The sequence below is a fragment of the Zalophus californianus genome, chromosome 17, assembly GCF_009762305.2.
Source record: "Zalophus californianus isolate mZalCal1 chromosome 17, mZalCal1.pri.v2, whole genome shotgun sequence".
Taxonomy (NCBI): Eukaryota; Metazoa; Chordata; class Mammalia; order Carnivora; family Otariidae; genus Zalophus; species Zalophus californianus.
Window position 1 is genome coordinate 42,818,688 of NC_045611.1, and position 16,863 is coordinate 42,835,550.

The window sequence follows — 16,863 nt, forward strand, 5'->3', positions numbered from 1 at the left end:
TGGGGCGGACGATGCGGCGGCGCGGCCGGAGCGGCGGCGGGAAGCGGAGGCGGAGGTGACGCGCCGGGGCCGGCGGGCCGGGCCATGCAGCGCTCCCGGGCGGCTGCGGACGAGGCGGCCCTGCTCCTGGCCGGGCTGGCCCTGCGGGAGCTGGAGGCGGGCGGCGACTCTCCAGGCCGGGGTCGGCGGGGGCCGCGGCCCGGGCCAGGAGACGAGGCGGCGCAGGCGCTGGGCCGCAGAGGGAAGGGCGGCGGCGGCGGCGGCGGCGGCCCCGAGGCCGGGCCGGACGGACTGAGCCGTGGGGAGCGAGGCCCGCGACGCGCGGCGGCCCCCGAGCTCAGCGCGCAGCCTGCGGGCAGCCCGCGGGCCAGCCTGGCGGGCTCCGACGGCGGCGGCTGCGGCAGCGCCCGCTCCAGCGGCATCAGCCTGGGCTACGACCAGCGCCACGGCAGCCCGCGCTCCGGCCGCTCGGACCCGCGCCCCGGCCCCGGGCCGCCGTCGGTGGGCAGCGCCCGCTCCAGCGTGTCCAGTCTCGGCTCCCGCGGCTCGGCCGGCGCCTACGCCGACCTGCTCCTGTCCGGCGCGGGTCCCGCGCCCACTCGCTCCCCGGAGCCTGCGGGGCCGGCCCCCTTTCCTCTGCCTTCGCTGCAGCTGCCCGCGGGCCGAGAGGGCGGCCCGAGCGCGGCGGAGCGGCGGCTGGAGGCGCTGACCCGCGAGCTGGAGCGGGCGCTGGAGGCGCGCACGGCGCGGGACTACTTCGGTGAGCGAGCCCGGCCGCGCCGCCCTCCGCGCCCGGCCCGAGCCCCCCGCCGCCGTCGGGGTGGGCCGCGCGGAGAAAAGCGTGTCTCGGTGGGGCTGGGCGGGGTGGGGGGGGGTGAGTGAAAGCCGCAGGGTCCGAGGTTTATTTAGAGCGGCGACTTCGCCTGTGAGTCTCCGGCCGAGGAAGGGGTTCTGGCCAAATGAGTTGGTGCACTCACTGCTCTTCAGTTGAGGAACAAGTCCTGTCGGTAGGCGGAATTAGCCGTTTTCGGATCATTTCTTCTTCATCCTTAGCGTTTGCCTCCGCTCATCCTGCATTGCGCTTTGTGATCGGCAGTGTAGGACCCCGCCGTGCTGGTGTGCCCGTAACTCCCAGCAGTGTGGGGAGTGGACAGGAGCAGGGAGGTGGACTGGGCCAGGTGCCACGGGACCCTCCTGACCCGAAGCTTTGGTAATGGCAGTGACCGGAGGCAGTGTGTGTGAGGGCGGGGAAGCCCACCCTGAGGTGTAAGGGGACCAAGCCGGTCACACTGGGCTGTCCTCGCTCTGGGCTGTGCTGCGTATATGGGCTGTTTCCAAAGGGAGTCCTGCTTCGCAGCAGTTACAAAGCGCACCAGTCTCTGACATCCTCTGTTTCCCAGTCAGACCCTGGCCTCCCCATCCCTAAAGTTCTTTGGATAACTCTTAACTGCGGTCCCTCCCTCCCTTACGGATAAATAAGGAGGAAGGCGGAGGCACCTGGCTTTGAGCGGGCGCGGGTGGGAGTGCTTATCATGCCCAGCAGGACCGAGGCTGTCCAGGGGTTTGTATCTTTCATGCGTTCATTCCAGCCAGCAGCTCAGGACCGCCCTGAACTGGATCTTGAGGGAGGAGGAGGCTGTATGTGACAGACTAGGTGGGGGCATTCCGGGCAGGAGAAAGAATGTGGGCCAAGGGAGGCGAGCAAGGATGTGCATTGTTCCACTCTGCGCCCAGGGTGACAGCCTGGGAGGGCTCAGGTGTTCAAGGGAGTGTCTGGGCCGCAGGGTCGGTCTGCCCTTGGGATGGGGCTCGCCCAGAAGGGTTTCAGGCCCATCTGGAGAGTTGGGGTGAGAATGTGTGGTTTGTTAGGTCTTGCGGCTGTCGGTCGGGTGGCTTGGGAGCGCGGAGATGGGTCAGGAAACTGTTTCCTCTCCTGCTGGGCAGGTGCCAGGAGCCGAAGCTGCGGTGGTCTTCTTAAGAAAACGACTCCTGTGCTCTCTCCAGGCGAGGCTGCTTGTGTCCTGTCTCCCTGCACTGCAGGGCCCCGGGGGGGGGGGGGGGGGGGGTTCTGTGAGCCTCCGCAGCTGCTCATGGCTCTTTGTGTGAAGCTGAGCTGGCCAGACCCAAGCAGGTAGTGGGAGAGTGAAGGGCTGAAGCTGGTGGGTCATCCTTTCTAAAGGGGCCCAAGGGAGCCACCGAGGAGTGGGAGGCGAGGGATGGTAGGTCTTCTTTTTTCCAAGGGAAACCAAATCTAGGTAACATTTTCCTAATTTATAAAAATATGGGCAACTATCTGCTTGAATTGCTGATAACTTAGTGCTGATATTTGAGTTTTGGGAGCTTAAGGGGCAGTTTCATTCAGTTCAACTTGAATAATGCATGGTTCTGCAAAAGGAAGTCGGCAGGTAGCATGAGCTCAAAAGGGCTGTCTGATATTCCCCATCCTCCGTGTGTTTCTTCCTCTCTGTGCCATCCCCCCTTCTCCTTGGCCTTGACATTTGCTGACCTCCTGGCCCCTCTCTCCGTTCATTGACATCTTTGGAACGTTCCCTTGTCTCCTCACCAAGTTCCACCGCCCTTAGCCAGCCAACAGCCTCGGGCTTCCGGAACCTTTTTTTTTTTTTCCCCAGAACCTCTTTGGTGACCTCCCTCCCTTCTCTGGAGCCACCTCCTCCCAGGGCCACACCCTGTTTTTCCATCCTCAGGCAGACTTCAGTTCTGACTGCCACCTGGTCTCACTGGTTCCTCGAATCCCCTCTGCCCCGCAGACCCCCAACTCCGAATCAGTGCCCCAGCACCCTTTTTTGCTGCTATACTGGGGGTGGGGGGTGGGGTGATGGTCTTGACCCCCTGTGATCTTCTGGGCACCACCCGTCGCCCTAAGCCTTGGTCCGTTCCCTCTTTTATTCCCTCAACAATCTTCCTGTCTCTCTGGCTCCTGCGCTTGCTTTCGACTTTGCTGAGAAAGTTGAGGTCCGCAGTTGCAGGCCGCCTGTTACCCTCTGGGTGTCAAGTCCACGTCCAGAGCTGAGGACCACAGTCATTTCACCTCCAACCCCCAACTCCTCCACCTTCGGCTTTCCTCTTTCCACTGGCCCTTTTTCTTTGGTTATAATGATATACAAAGGGTCTTCCATTAAAAAGAAAAGAAAAGAAACAAGGCGAGGAAGAAGCAAACCCACTCTTGTATGGCCACAAAGGCTCGCTGCATGCTCACCCTTCCTGCCTGCAGTCTCCCCTCATGGGACTGAGCCGACTCTTGCACAGGACCCTGGTGACGCCCGAGCCCAGCCGGTGTTTGCCAGGCCTTGGCCTCTCACTGTTACATCCCACAGGTGGCGTCCACTCTCTCCGAAATGCTGTACTCCCTGAATTTTGTGTGGACTCCGTGCTCCTGGTTCTCTTTCTTCGGTGTCTTTTTATTACAGTGATGCAAGCACGTATTTAGGAAAAAAAAAGCAAACAGAAGCAAAAGTGAATCCTACAGAGTCATAGCCTCCCCTCCTGTCCCGGCTCCCGTGCTGCTTCCCACGGGGCAACTGACTTTCACTCTTCACCACGGATTCTGGTAACTTAGGAAAGTGACAAGGTCAGGTGTTCGGAGTTGATGGACAAGGGTAAGGGGGAGGCGGTTGGTTATTTTCACTTTAGAAAGATGAGTCTAGCAGCAGTTTGCAGGATGGACTGTTGGGGGCCGGGCGTTGAGGACGCTCTTGAAATGGCCTTTGGGATGAGAGTTGGTGACGTTGAATCAGGCCACTGGAAGTGAGGGGAAGGGAATGAAGTGGCAATCAGGGAACAGAGGAGCTGAGATTCAGCGTTGGAGGTGACAAAGAGAGGGTAGACCTACATGCTTCCTGAAACCCAGCTACACGCAAGTGCTGTTTCCCGAGCCGGAACCCAGAGGCAAGAGCAGTTCTGTGGGAAATCCAGAGCTCTGTTCCGGATCTGCAGTGGTCTGGGGCCTGCTGGGAGGTGGATCCGTGACTCGGGAGAGGTCTGGGCTGGGGCAGAGCGCCAGGAGCCCTTGGCAGGGGGTGAGGCGTTGAGCCGTGGGTGGGACCCTGGGCAGCCCGGGTACAGCCGCGTGTTGGAGACCTGCGGGCCTGGTGTGTTTGGCATCTGCATTTTCAAAACATGTAAGTTAGTAATTGAGGGCGGAAAGATTTCACATACAAATCTAGATTTCTAGCTTCCTTGGAAAATTTTGACCCCTTAGCAACTCTGGGCCTGCGTTCCCACCCAGTATCCATCCACAGCCGAGGCTCTGGTTCTCCATTCACCTGGGTCCCCCTCGGCCGCCTTGGCGTGCCTGCCTGGTTTTGAGGACATCCGAGCTGGCCCTCCCTCCCCTGGGGAGGCCGAGGAATGGGAGGCCCAGGACAGTGCAGGGAGCTCCCACTAGGGCTGGGACGGGAGAAGAACCAGAAAGTTAGGTGTGGGTCAGATCCTGGAAAGGAAGGAGGAGGAGCCGGTCCACCTCTAGAGCAGGGTCAGGACAGAAAGCCTGGAGGTCTGCACAGTCAGGAGACGGCTGAGTGTGGACTGAGCTTTCTTGACTTGGGGCAGTGGTGATAGGCGAGAGGCTCAGCCATGGTTAAATGCTAACGAGAGAGATCTGGGAGAAAGCAGGAGAGAGAGATGGTGAGGGCAGCATGTCCTGGAGCAGGCAGCAGACTTAAGGTCTAGAAGCCCATCTTCATGCCCTGGGGGGTGTGGGAGACCCTGGGTAACTGAAGGGGACTTCCGGGCTGGCGGCCTACGTTCTGGGTCCCTGGCATTGCTGGTCACCCTTTTCCTTACCTCCCCTTCCCTGCCTGCTGGGCACTGTGCTGCTAGGGGTGGTCCTCGATTCCCTCCAGGAATCCCTGATGCTTGCATGGCACCTTCCTCCCTGATTTCTTCTAGACCGTAGCTCAAATGTCACCCTGTCACCGGGGTCTTCTCCTTCATCGTCCTATTTAAAACTCACACACTCAGGTAGATACTTAGTCAGCCCTATTTTCCTCCATAGCACTTATTTACCTCTTGTCATCTGTCCGCCTCCACGGGCGCAGAGGCTCCTCGAGGCTGGGGACCCTTGGTGCATGGCAGAATTTCCAGCACCTAAACTGTGGGGTATGTGGTAGCGCAGCAATGTCGACCGACATGCTGGTTAAACAAAAGAATAGATTCACCTTCTGCTCCAGATGAGGAAAGCAGGGCTGGGGGAGCTCAGTGACCCTGCCCTGGTTATGCCTGTGTGCTCTTTATTCTTTCTGGCTCAGAGACAGCGGAAAGGATTTTGTGTCAAACCCAAGAACAGGTCACTGGTGAAGGGGCTCAGAATGACTTTCTAGTATTAACATGTCATTAATAGGGGCGCCTGGGTGGCCTAGTCGGTTAAGCGTCTGCCTTCGGCTCAGGTCATGACCCCAGGGTCCTGGGATCGAGCCCCGCATCAGGCTCCTTGCTCAGCGGAGAGCCTGCTTCTCCCTCTCCCTCTGCTGCTCCCCCTGCTTGTTCTCTCTTGCTTTCAAATAAATAAATAAAATCTTAAAAAAAAAAAAAGATTATTGAGAGAGAGAGAGAGCACGCGCACGAGCACATGGGAGCAGGGAGAGGGGCAGAGGGAGAGGGTGAATCTCAAGCAGACTCTGCACTGAGCACGGAGCCCAACGTGGGGCTCGATCTCACCATCCTGAGATCACAACCTGAGCCGAAACCAAGAGTCAGACACCTAACCAACTGAGCCACCCAGACTCCCCGCATGTCATTAACATTTTGCTGGCAAGGATGGTATTGGTGAGCCCTGACTCTGTGCTGGGTACTCTCCTTACCTCTTTGAGTCCTCAAACAACCACGAGCACAAAACCCAGGATACCCGTATTGTTCCCACGTCAGCCATTAGTAACTGAGCGGCGGAGGCCTTGGGAAGTTCATTCGCCCACGGTCAGGCAGCATCAGGGCAGTTCTGGTGCTAACCTCGGCTCTCTCCTGCCTCTCTTCCCTTAGGCATCTGCATCCAGTGTGGGCTTGGCATCTACGGAGCAAGGCAGGCGTGCCAGGCAATGGGGAGCCTGTATCACACAGATTGCTTCACCTGCGACTCCTGTGGTAGGTAACCTCTTCCTTGGCCGCCTTGCACCACGGACCCCCTTGCACCTAAGTCCCAAGCAGATGGAGGACCACCCAGCTCTGGCCCAGGTGGAGCGTGGAGGAAGCTGAGTTGTAGCCCCTTTCCTTCCGGACCTGGACTGTTCGGGAGGCCCAGACCCCTGGGAGATCTGCTGGGCCCTGGGGAGGGAGGTGTGGAACCAGGGAGGAGAGGTTCCTGGCCATAGGGAAGGTCTGCCCCTGGGGCCCTCGGCGTTGGGGCCTCCCTCCTGTGCAGGCTGCTGATGTCTCCTGGCTGCGTGGGTGTGGGGCTGATACTTCTCTTCCCTGCAATGTACGTTTTCTCCCAATTTGACACACAGTATAAACTATAAATGTTATAATGTAAGTAGACAAAGTTGTAAAAAGAAAAAAGTAGCTGTTACCCAACCAACCTAATAAATCTACACTCTTAATTCTACTACCATTCCTTCAGGCTTTGTCCCCAAGCAAATGTCTTTCATTTATTTACACTAAGCATTTTAATATTTTATTTTATAGAAGTGTAATTCGTGCACAGTGTTAAGTCAGGTAGTCCCAAGAAGCTATTTTTATTTTTTTTAAATATTTTATTTATCTGTTTAATTGAGAGAGAGAGAGAGAGAGAGACAGCGTGAGAGGGAACACAAGCAGGGGGAGCAGCAGAGAGGAAGGGAGAAGCAAGCTCCCACTGAGCAGGAAGCCCGATGTGGGGCTCGATCCCAGGACCCCGGGATCATGACCTGAGCCAAAGGCAGTTGCTTAACCAACTGAGCCACCCAGGCGCCCCCCGAGAAGCTATTTTTGCAATAGCAAAAAACCGCTCATTTTTCCACTCCTGGTCCCATTCACCAGCAGCAACCGCTTGATATTTTTTTAGCAATTTCTAGATCTAGTAGACACCTTTCTATCCATAACAAGCATACGTTGCTCTTTTTTCTTTAATTTTAAGATTTTATTTATTTATTTATTTATTTATTTATTTATTTATTTATTTATTTAGCGCAAGCAGGGATGTGTCACTTTTGGCCTTACTTTTGCTATGACAGATGAGGAACAGGTTCTTACACTACCCGTTTCTCTTTCTTCGGTTTTCTCAGTGTACTCCCATCATAAATTGCAGTTAAGTCAGTCATCCAGGTTTATGTTACTTTGACTATTTAAAAATTCACTGCAGAGCCAAGAATTATACTGTGATTACATCCCCCCCCCTTTTTTCCCCCCTTATAGTCTTTTACTTTTCCTGGAGTTTTTTTTTCTTTTTTTAACCTTTTTCCCCCTTGTATTGGCTTGTTTCATCATATCTTCTCCCCCACCCCAGGCTCCATTATATAAGGCATCCTACTGAATTTCCATTGGAAGACTCAGTCTGAGTTGGTTGTCCTCTGGACCCCTGTGGAGTGCCCATTCTGTGTCTTCCTGTGTATACTCCCTGAATTGAATCCACTATTTCCTGGAAGCTTTTTGCTGGGGATGACAGAGAAGGTGCTGAGGAGGCTTAAACTTGGAAAATATTTTTTGGCTCAGTGAACTGGGAGTGCAGAGATAGGGCTGGCTTCAGGTTGGGATTGATCTAGTGCCTCAGGCCCTATGAGTAGCTTGGCTGGGTTTCCCTTGGGTTTGGCTTTTTCCTTAGGGCAACTTCTCTTATGGTGGTGAAATGTCTGAGACTTCTATGATACCCCACTAGTCTGGAGGAAGAGGGGGCATCTCTTCTAGTTATGTTTTTAGAAACTTCTTTCCCAGAAAGCACCTAGCAAATATCTTTTTGTATGTCATTGGCCAGAGCATCTCACACATCCATTCCTGACCCAATTTCTTGAGTGGTGGGGAGGCCTATGATTGACTGACTTGCCTGAGTCTCTGAATAATACCGTAATAAGGGAAGAGGAGTTATCTTTATACTAGTGAAGCCCATCCATGGATAATGGGAGTGGATTCAGGTTTCCCTTGAATGAGCCAGGTTGGCTGAGGTAAGGTTGGATACTGAACAACTTGGAGAAGGAAGGAATCAAAGCTGTGAAGCACTGCCTACAAGATTTTGCTATCGTTCTCTAAGAAAGGGCATGTGGGAGGTCAGTGTTCTGAATTCTGCTATGTCTGAAATGCCTTTACTCTACCCTCGTACTAGATTTGGAATAGATTTCCAAATTTGAAACAATTTTCACTCAACCTTTTATTTTTTTAGAGATTTTATTTTTAAGTAATCTCGACATCCAACATGGGGCCTGAGCCTACAACCCTGAGATTAAGAGTCGTACTCCCCGAGGACTAAGCCAGCCAGGCACCTCTCCCTCAGCATTTTGAAGTCATGGTTTCGTCTTCCAGCAGCCACTGTTGCGGCTACATTCTGACGCCATCCTGATTCGCGTTTGTGTGTGTGTGATCCACGTTTTCCTTTGGGGAGCTCTTGGGAGGAGGTCTGTCATGTTGCACAAATCCTGGCTATAATGGCCTCTGGAAATGGCTGTGTTCTGCACACGGTGGCGCCATTTACGTAGATATAACACAGTGGTGCTTCTGACGTCGTACAATACAGCAGTAGCCTGACTTAGGATATCTTATTTATGTTTAGTGTAGGCTTTTAGCCATTGTGGGTGCGCTGGGCACACACAGAGCCCTCTTGGACTGGAGATTTGCCTCCTCAGTTCTGGGATTTTTTTTTTTTTTTTTTTTGGTACTATTTATTTTATTCCCGTCTTTTTTCCTCCGGAACTGAATTCACCAGTGTTTAATCAAGATAATACATTATGTCCAAGTTGAGTTTATTTGAAGAATCCTAGGGTGGATTCACATTAAAAAATTCATTAATGTAGGCATGCCTGGCTGGCTCAGTCGATAGAGCATGGGACTCTTTTTTTTTTTTTAAGATTTCATTTATGTATTTGAGAGAGAGAGCAAGAACGGGGAGGGAGAGGGAGAAGCAGACTCCCCATTGAGCAGGGAGCCCAATGCGGGGTTTGATCCCAAGACCCTGGGATCATGACCTGAGCTGAAGGCAGAGGCTTAAATGACTGAGCCTGGACCCAGGTGCCTCTGAAGATTCAGGTCTTTTATCAATTTGGGGAAGATCTCAGCTATTTCATTTTCAAAAGTTGCTTCTCTCCCATTCTGTTATTTATTTCTAGAATTCAAGGTAGGAGTATTAGACTTTCTCATTCTTTTGTGTCTTTTTTTTTTTAAAGATTGTATTTATTTGTTTGAAAGAGAGAGAATAAGCGTGGCGGGGGGTGGGTGTTGGGGCAGAGGGAAAGGGAGAAGCAGGCTCCCTGCTCAGAGCCAGATGTGGGACTCTATCCCAGGACCCTGGGATCATGACCTGACTTAACCGACTGAGCCACCCAGGCACCCCTCTATTGTGTCTCTTAATCTCTTCCTCTCATATTATCCATTTCTCTGTCTCCCATTCTGTTTAATTTCCTCAGATCTGTCTTCCAGAAGCCAGGATCCAGATCATTTTTTTTCTCTTCAGCTGTCTTTAATCTCCTATTGAACTCTTTCACTGAGTTTTTCATTTCATTGATTGGATTTTTTTTTTTTTCTAGAAGTTCTTTTTGGTCCTTTTTTCAAATCTGCCTCAACATTTTTGATAGTGTCTTGCTTTTTATCACGATTGAAAATACATGAAGAGTGTAAAACATACTAATCTTGAGTGTATTACAGCTTGATACATTTGTACCTGTCTATGTGCCCATGTAATCACCATTCAGATCAAGGTACAGAACATTTCCATCATCCCAGAAGATTACCTTATGCCCCTTCCAGTCATCAGTACATGACTTTTAAGCTGTACTGATGATCACCATAATTTGGTGATTATAAATAAAACTGTTGTATTGTGTCTATGTCCATTGACAGATCTTTATACTTATTTTTCTTTTTTTTTAGATTTTATTTTATTTTTTTAAAGATTTTTTATTTATTTATTTTGACAGACACAGCGAGAGAGGGAACACAAGCAGGGGGGAGTGGAGGAGGGAGAAGCAGGCTTCCCGCTGAGCAGGGAGCCCGATGTGGGGCTCGATCCCAGGACCCTGAGATCATGACCTGAGCCAAAGGCAGACGCTTAACGACTGAGCCACCCAGGCTCCCCTAAGATTTTATTTTTAAGTAATCTCTACACCCAACATGGGGCTCAAACTCACAACCCTGAGATTGAGTCGCATGCTCTACATACCGAGCCATCCAGGCGCTCCTATACTTACTTTTCTAGCAGTGGAGTTTCTGGGTCCTGGAGTCACTCTAATATATGCTGCTAAGCACTTTACCGTAGTAGACGAAGCAGTTTATTATCCCATTGGCAATGTATTAGAATTCCAGTTTTTCCTCATTCCCGCCAGCATGAAGCATTGTCAGTCTTCAGCCATTCTAGTGGGGGTGGCGTGGTATATTAATGAGATTTTTTTTTTAAGATTTTATTTATTCATTTGACAGAGAGAGACAGAGAGAGGGAACACAAGCAGGGGGAGTGGGAGAGGGAGAAGCAGGCTTCCCGCGGAGCAGGGAGCCCGATGCGGGACTCGATCCCAGGACCCCGGGATCATGACCTGAGCCGAAGGCAGACGCTTAACGACTGAGCCACCCAGGCACCCCTATTAATGAGATTTTAATGGGAATTTCTCTGATGAGTAGTGGAGGCTCATATACCTTTTTATGTCTGTTGGCCATTTGAATGCCTTTGTTTGTAAAGTGACTTTTGAAGTCTTTTGCCCATTTCTAAATTGGGTTGTTTGACTTTTATTGATTTATAGGAGTTCTGTATGCATCTTGGATACCGGGTTCTGTGTTGGATATATGTGTTGTAAATTCCTTTCCTGACCTATTCTTGCTTCATTACCTTCTTAACGATGTCTTCTGATGAAGAGAAATTCTTAGTGAAGTCCAATTTATCTTTGTTTTCAGTTACCGCCTTTAACGTCCTGTCCAAGAAGTCTTTGTAGTGTCAGGTTTCGGACATCTGTTTTTATTTTGTAAGCATATTAAATACTCGTATTCTGTATCCAATAATCCTAATATCTAATGTCTTTGAAGTCCTGCCTCAGTTGTTTATTGTTTCTCCTCACTCTTGGCCGTGATACCTTGTTTCTTCACGTTTTCATCATTTTTGATTGTGGAGGTCTGTCTGCGGGAATTGGGTGAGGTCTGTGTAGAGGGGGGTTTCCCCAGGGCGTATTTTCAAACTTTAGTAAGAAAAGTTTTAAACTTGAATAGGGGGCAAAATTGTTTTTCTCTTATGAGTATTTTGGCAAGTCTCCATCAATCTTCCAGCACTTCTTTACTGTGGCACATAATGTTTCAAGTTTATCTTTGTGTGTGTGTGTGTAACTGAGTTCAGGTTACAGATGGTATAGCAAACAGATCTTAAGTATGTAGTTCAAAGACTTTGGATACATGTATATGTTTATGTATCTCACACCCCTAACAAGGATACAGAAAAATTTTAACATCCTAGGAACTCTAATCTTGCCCTTTTTTAGTTGATGCCCAGTATTTCCCATCACACCTGCTCAATCAATGTTCTGATTTCTCCCACCATAGATTAGTTTTGTCTCTCCTAGAACTTCATATAAATGAAGTTGTAGATTATATACTATTCTGTGGCTGAATTTTTTTTTTTTTTGCTAAACGTTATTTTTTTTTAAGTCCCTGTGTCTTTTTTAAATGATTTTATTTACTTATTTTTAAAATTTTTATTTCTGTATTTGACACAGAGAGAGAGAGCACAAGTAGGGGGAGTGAGAGAGGGAGAAGCAGGCTCCCCACCAAGCAGGGAGCCCGATGCAGGGCTCGATCCCAGGACCCTGGGATCATGACCGGAGCCAAAGGGAGACGCTTAATGACTGAGCCACCCAGGCACTCCTACAGATTTTATTTTATTTTTTTTTTAAAGATTTTATCCATTTATTTGAGAGAGAGAGAATGAGAAATAGAGAGCACGAGAGGGAAGAGGGTCAGAGGGAGAAGCAGACTCCCTGCTGAGCAAGGAGCCCGATGTGGGACTCGATCCCGGGACTCCAGGATCATGACCTGAGCCGAAGGCAGTCGCTTAACCAACTGAGCCACCCAGGCGCCCCTACAGATTTTATTTTTAAGTAATCTCTACACCCAACGTGGGGCTCAAACTTAGCCCCAAGATCAAGAGTCGCCAGCTAGGTGCCCCTAATCCACATATTATTAGTAGCTCACTCCTTTTTATTGCTGAGTATGATTTTATTGTCTGAATCTACCACAAGTTGTGGTAGATGCACACACTGATAGATTGTGCTGTGAACATTCTCGTACGGGTCATTTGTGGACAAATGTTTTCATTTCTCTCTTGGGTAAATTCCAAGGAGTGGAATTTCTGGGTCATAGGCTAAGTGTATGTTTAACTTCATAAGAGATTGCCATACTTTTCCAAAGGGGTTGTGCCATTTTCATACTCCCACTAGAAATGTTAGGGATGTATTATTCTACATGTTTGCCAACCATTGGCATTTTCGTCTTTTTAATTTTAGCCATTCTAATGGATGTGAAGTGGTATCTTGTGGTTTTAATTTGCATTTCCCTGATGACTAATAAGGTTGAGCTGCTTTTTGTCTGCTTCTTGGCCATTTGTATCTTCTTTTATGAAGTCTGTTCAGGTCTTTGGCTCAGCTTTTGAATTGAGAGTTACTTTAAGTCTTTTATTATTTAGTTGTAAGAATATATATATTCTGAGTACAAGTCCTTTTCAGATGTGTGTTTTGTGAATATTTTCTCATAGTACTTTTTTTTTTTTAAGTGGGCTCCAAGCCCAGCATGGAGCCCAGTGTGGGGCTTGAACTCATGACCCTGAGATCAAGACCTGAGCTGAGATTAAGAGTCGGACACAACCAGCTGAGCCACCCAGGCACCCCAATTTTCTTTTCTTTCTTTTTCTTTCTTCTTTCTTTCTTTCTCTTTCTTTCTTTCTTTCTTTCTTTCTTTCTTTCTTTCTTTCTTTCTTTCTTTCTTTCTTTCTTTCTTTCTTTTCTTTCTTTCTTTCTTTCTTTCTTTCTTTCTTTCTTTCTTTCTTTCTTTCTTTCTTTCTTTTTCTTTCTTTCTTTCTTTCTTTTTCTTTCTTAAGATTTTATTTATTTGACAGAGAGAGACAGCAAGAGAGGGAACACAAGCAGGCGGAGTGGGAGAGGGAGAAGCAGGCTTCCCGCTGAGCAGGGAGCCCGATGTGGGGCTCGATCCCAGGACGCTGGGATCATGACCTGAGCCAAAGGCAGACGCTTAACTGACTGAGCCACCCAGGCATCCCGCCCCTATTTTCTTATAGATAATTTAAAAATATATTTAATGATATCTATATCTGTCTATATATTTTTAAGTTTATTTATTTTTTTAGTAATCTCTGTACCCAGTGTGGGGCTTGAACTCACAACCCGGAGATCAAAAGTCACATGCTCCACTGACTGAGCCAGCCAGGTGCCTCTTAGGTTTCTCATTTTTATGTTTAGGTTGATAACCCACTTCATATTATACTTTTTTTTTTTAAAGATTTTATTTATTCATTTGAGCGCAAGAGTGTGAGAGAGAGAGCACGAGCTGGGAGGGGGGATGTGGCAGAGGGAGAGGGACAAGCAGACTCCCTGCTGAGCAGGGAGCCCGACATGGGGCTCATTCTCAGGACCCCGAGATCATGACCTGAGCCAAAGTCAGATGCATAACCGACTGAGCCACCCAGGTGCCCCTCATTATATACTTTTGTGTGTAGTGTGAGGTGAGGAATTGAGTTTCATTTTTGTTTCGTATTTCTTTTTTTTTCTCCACTTGTCACAGCACCATGTGCTGAAAAGACTTTGCTTTCCCACTTGTGTGTTTATTGAAATATTTATGGGCCATTTTTGCACTCTTTTCTGTTTCACTGATCTTTCTGTCTTTCCTTACCCCAATGTTACACAGTCTTGATTATTTGAAGTCTTCAGATAGGTAGTGTAAGTCTCCAAGCATTGTTGATCTTTTGCAAGATTATTCGGCTATTTTAGGTTCTTTGTATTTTTATATAAATTTTAGAATTGGAAGTCAGCCCTCAACACAAGGCTTTGAAAGAAGAAAAAACAAATTAGAATTGGCATGTCAGTTTCCGCAAAAAAATGAGAATGCTGGGATCTTAAATGTGTGGCATTGAAGTCTAGATCAGTTTGGGGAGAATTAATATCAAGATGTTTGAAGCCATGAAGATGATTGTCAAGGACTGAGATTTTTCTCCCTACTTGTAAGCTGACATGTTTATCTGCCACTGTTTCGCTGATGCTGACTGAAGACACGAGCCCCCTGGGGCAGAGGCTTATAGCCCTGCAGACAGGATGAGCTTCACCTCTGAATCATTCTGCATGCCCTCGAGTCCCACAGGGGTGATGCAGAGGGGCCCAGGTGGATGCTGCACATGTAGCAGGTCTATGTCAAGGCTAGGGAACCCTGATGTTTTATAGTGGGCAGTCAGCAAAGCTCTCTGTCCCTTGTTTCTCAGGAATACATTATCTGTATTATAATGGACAGCAGACAAAACCTGCTTTCTACTTCAGAGGGAGATAAGCTAGCTCTGTCTTCTAAGCAGCATGTTTCACAAATGTCCTCGGGGAGGTAATTGAGAATGAACGCTGCCGGTCCTCGGTAAGATGGGCAGAAATGTGAGAGTCCCAGCGGAGAACCGTCTTCCAGCAGTAGTACAGCGCTCTCTTTACGGAGGTCTTTCGAAATTTCTCTCAGCCAAGTCTGGTTTGGCAGGGTGAGGGTCACACACGTCTTTTATTAAATTTATCCCTCAGTTTTTTGCAGGGTTTTTGGGATGCTGTTAGGAATGCAGTTTTAAATATTGCAAGTTCATTTTCCCATCATTTGTTATTGCAATATACAAAGATATTTGGTTTTCACCTTCTGACCACCTATCCTAGAACCCTGATAAACTCATTTATTAGTTCTAGTAGGGTTTTTCTTCTAAGATTTTATTTATTTACTTGAGAGAGAGAGAGAGAGAGCACTAGAGAAAGTAAGCATGAGTAGGGGTAAGAGGCAGAGGGAGAAGCAGGCTCCCCGCTGAGCAGGGAGCCCGATGTGGGGCTCGATCCCAGGACCCTGGGGTCACGACCTGAGCGGAAGGCAGACGCTTAACCAACTGAGCCACCGAGGCGCCCCATGTTCTGTTTAATTAAAAAAAAATTATTATTAGCACAGTAATAACCTAATATTAAAGGGAAATGTTAAAATTTGCCCATGATCTGCTTCTCATCTGTTGGAGGCGAGTCCTGAGAAATGGAAACGGGGCCCCATCCCCGGGTTCCAGGGGCCCACGGACCCTCTTCTCCATCCCCGTCCTTTGTAGGCAGACGGCTTCGAGGGAAGGCGTTCTACAACGTGGGTGAGAAAGTCTACTGCCAGGAGGACTTCCTGGTGAGTCAGAGCGGGTGCCCGGCCGGCGCCATGGGTGGGAGCAGGGGAGGCGACCCTCCTGCTTCACGTGGAGGCCCGGGGCCAGGAAGCAGGTGCTGGCTGGGCAGCCAGGGCCCCTTTGTCACATGACCTTCCGGACCCTCTGTCCCCTCTCAGTACTCCGGGTTCCAGCAAACAGCTGACAAGTGTAGCGTGTGTGGACACCTCATCATGGAGATGGTGAGAACCTCCCCCAGCCTCCTGGAGCCCCCCTGCCACGGGTGGTCTTAGGACCCACCCTTTCACCTGTTGCAGACCTGCCAAGGGCTCAGAGCCAGAGCCTCTTCCGGGGGCTGTGCTGAGCCTTCCATCTGCACTGACCCTTCAGTGCCTCCCACCCCCAGATCCTGCAGGCCCTTGGGAAGTCCTACCACCCAGGCTGTTTCCGGTGCTCAGTGTGCAACGAGTGCCTGGACGGGGTGCCTTTCACCGTGGACCTGGAGAACAACATCTACTGCGTTAGAGACTATCACACGTGAGTAGCCAGTGTGGGGGTGGGGGGGCCATCACACGTGAGTAGCCAGTGTGGGGGCGGGGGGCAGGTGGGACTCCCGCCATGTCTCCTGCCTCCTCCGGAAGCAGTTTTCCAACGGGCCTGTCTGTCTTCTCTCCATTCTTGGCCTTGCCACTTCCAGCCTCCCCTGGTGCACTCAGTGGCTGCGGCAAGGTGTGGATCTCTGCCTTAAGCCCTCTCTTGCGTGATTCAGCCCCCAGCCGTCTCTTTACTTTCCTTGTCTTTGCCTGCATGTTCCCCCTCCTAGTGGGGGCCGGGGGACTCGCCAGGCTGCCCCACCCGCATCTGCCCCTCTGCTCCCAGTGGCAGGCTGGGCCTCTTCTGCCTGGGGTGGGGGCTTGGAGTCTCTGTGGCCATCCTTTCCCTGCCTGTCTGGTATCCCTGTGATGAGCAGCCAATCGTTCTGCCCTGCTGGGTCTCCAGGCCTGGCCCTCTGAGCCCTGGTCCTGTGCTACTGCCTTGCACGGGGTGGGAGCCCCGCACAGATCCCTGGAACTCAGTGTGCAGCCAGGCTTTGTAGGGGTCTCAGCAAGGGGAGGCCCAAACCTGGACATTAGGGGGTAGGGAACTCACAGGGAGTGTGAGGGAGAGGGGAGGGAGAACCTGAAGCCATCCTGGAGGAGGTGATGGGGTGGATGTGAGTTGGCGAGCCAGATAAAAGGCCAAGAAGGCACCACAGAGGTGGCGCCCAGCCCAGTGTGTCCACACAAGGAAAGGGGTCCTGATGCTTGGGCCATGTCAAGGGGCTACCGTGGGTCGGTCTGCCTTGCTGCCCTTGGCCTCTGGCCACTCAGCTG

General features: G+C 50.4%; 1 protein-coding gene across 7 annotated transcripts in view; it reads left to right on the forward strand.

Annotated features, from left to right (window-relative positions):
• Positions 1 to 16,863, forward strand: part of LOC113936244 (WT1 interacting protein) — a 27,647-nt gene continuing 10,784 nt past the window's right edge. For 5 of the 7 annotated variants that reach the window (XR_003524224.2, XR_003524225.2, XR_003524223.2 and 2 more), the window contains exons 1-5: positions 1 to 760; positions 5,995 to 6,096; positions 15,446 to 15,513; positions 15,670 to 15,732; positions 15,897 to 16,027. Coding sequence is in view for 2 of the 7 variants with exons in the window: in XM_027619304.2 (XP_027475105.2) it covers positions 85 to 760; positions 5,995 to 6,096; positions 15,446 to 15,513; positions 15,670 to 15,732; positions 15,897 to 16,027 (1,040 nt within the window). In the remaining 5 variants the exon portion in view is untranslated. Of the gene's footprint in view, positions 761 to 5,994; positions 6,097 to 15,445; positions 15,514 to 15,669; positions 15,733 to 15,880; positions 16,028 to 16,863 lie in introns of all 7 variants that reach the window. The other 2 variants (XR_003524227.2, XR_003524226.2) reach the window with 1 other exon arrangement.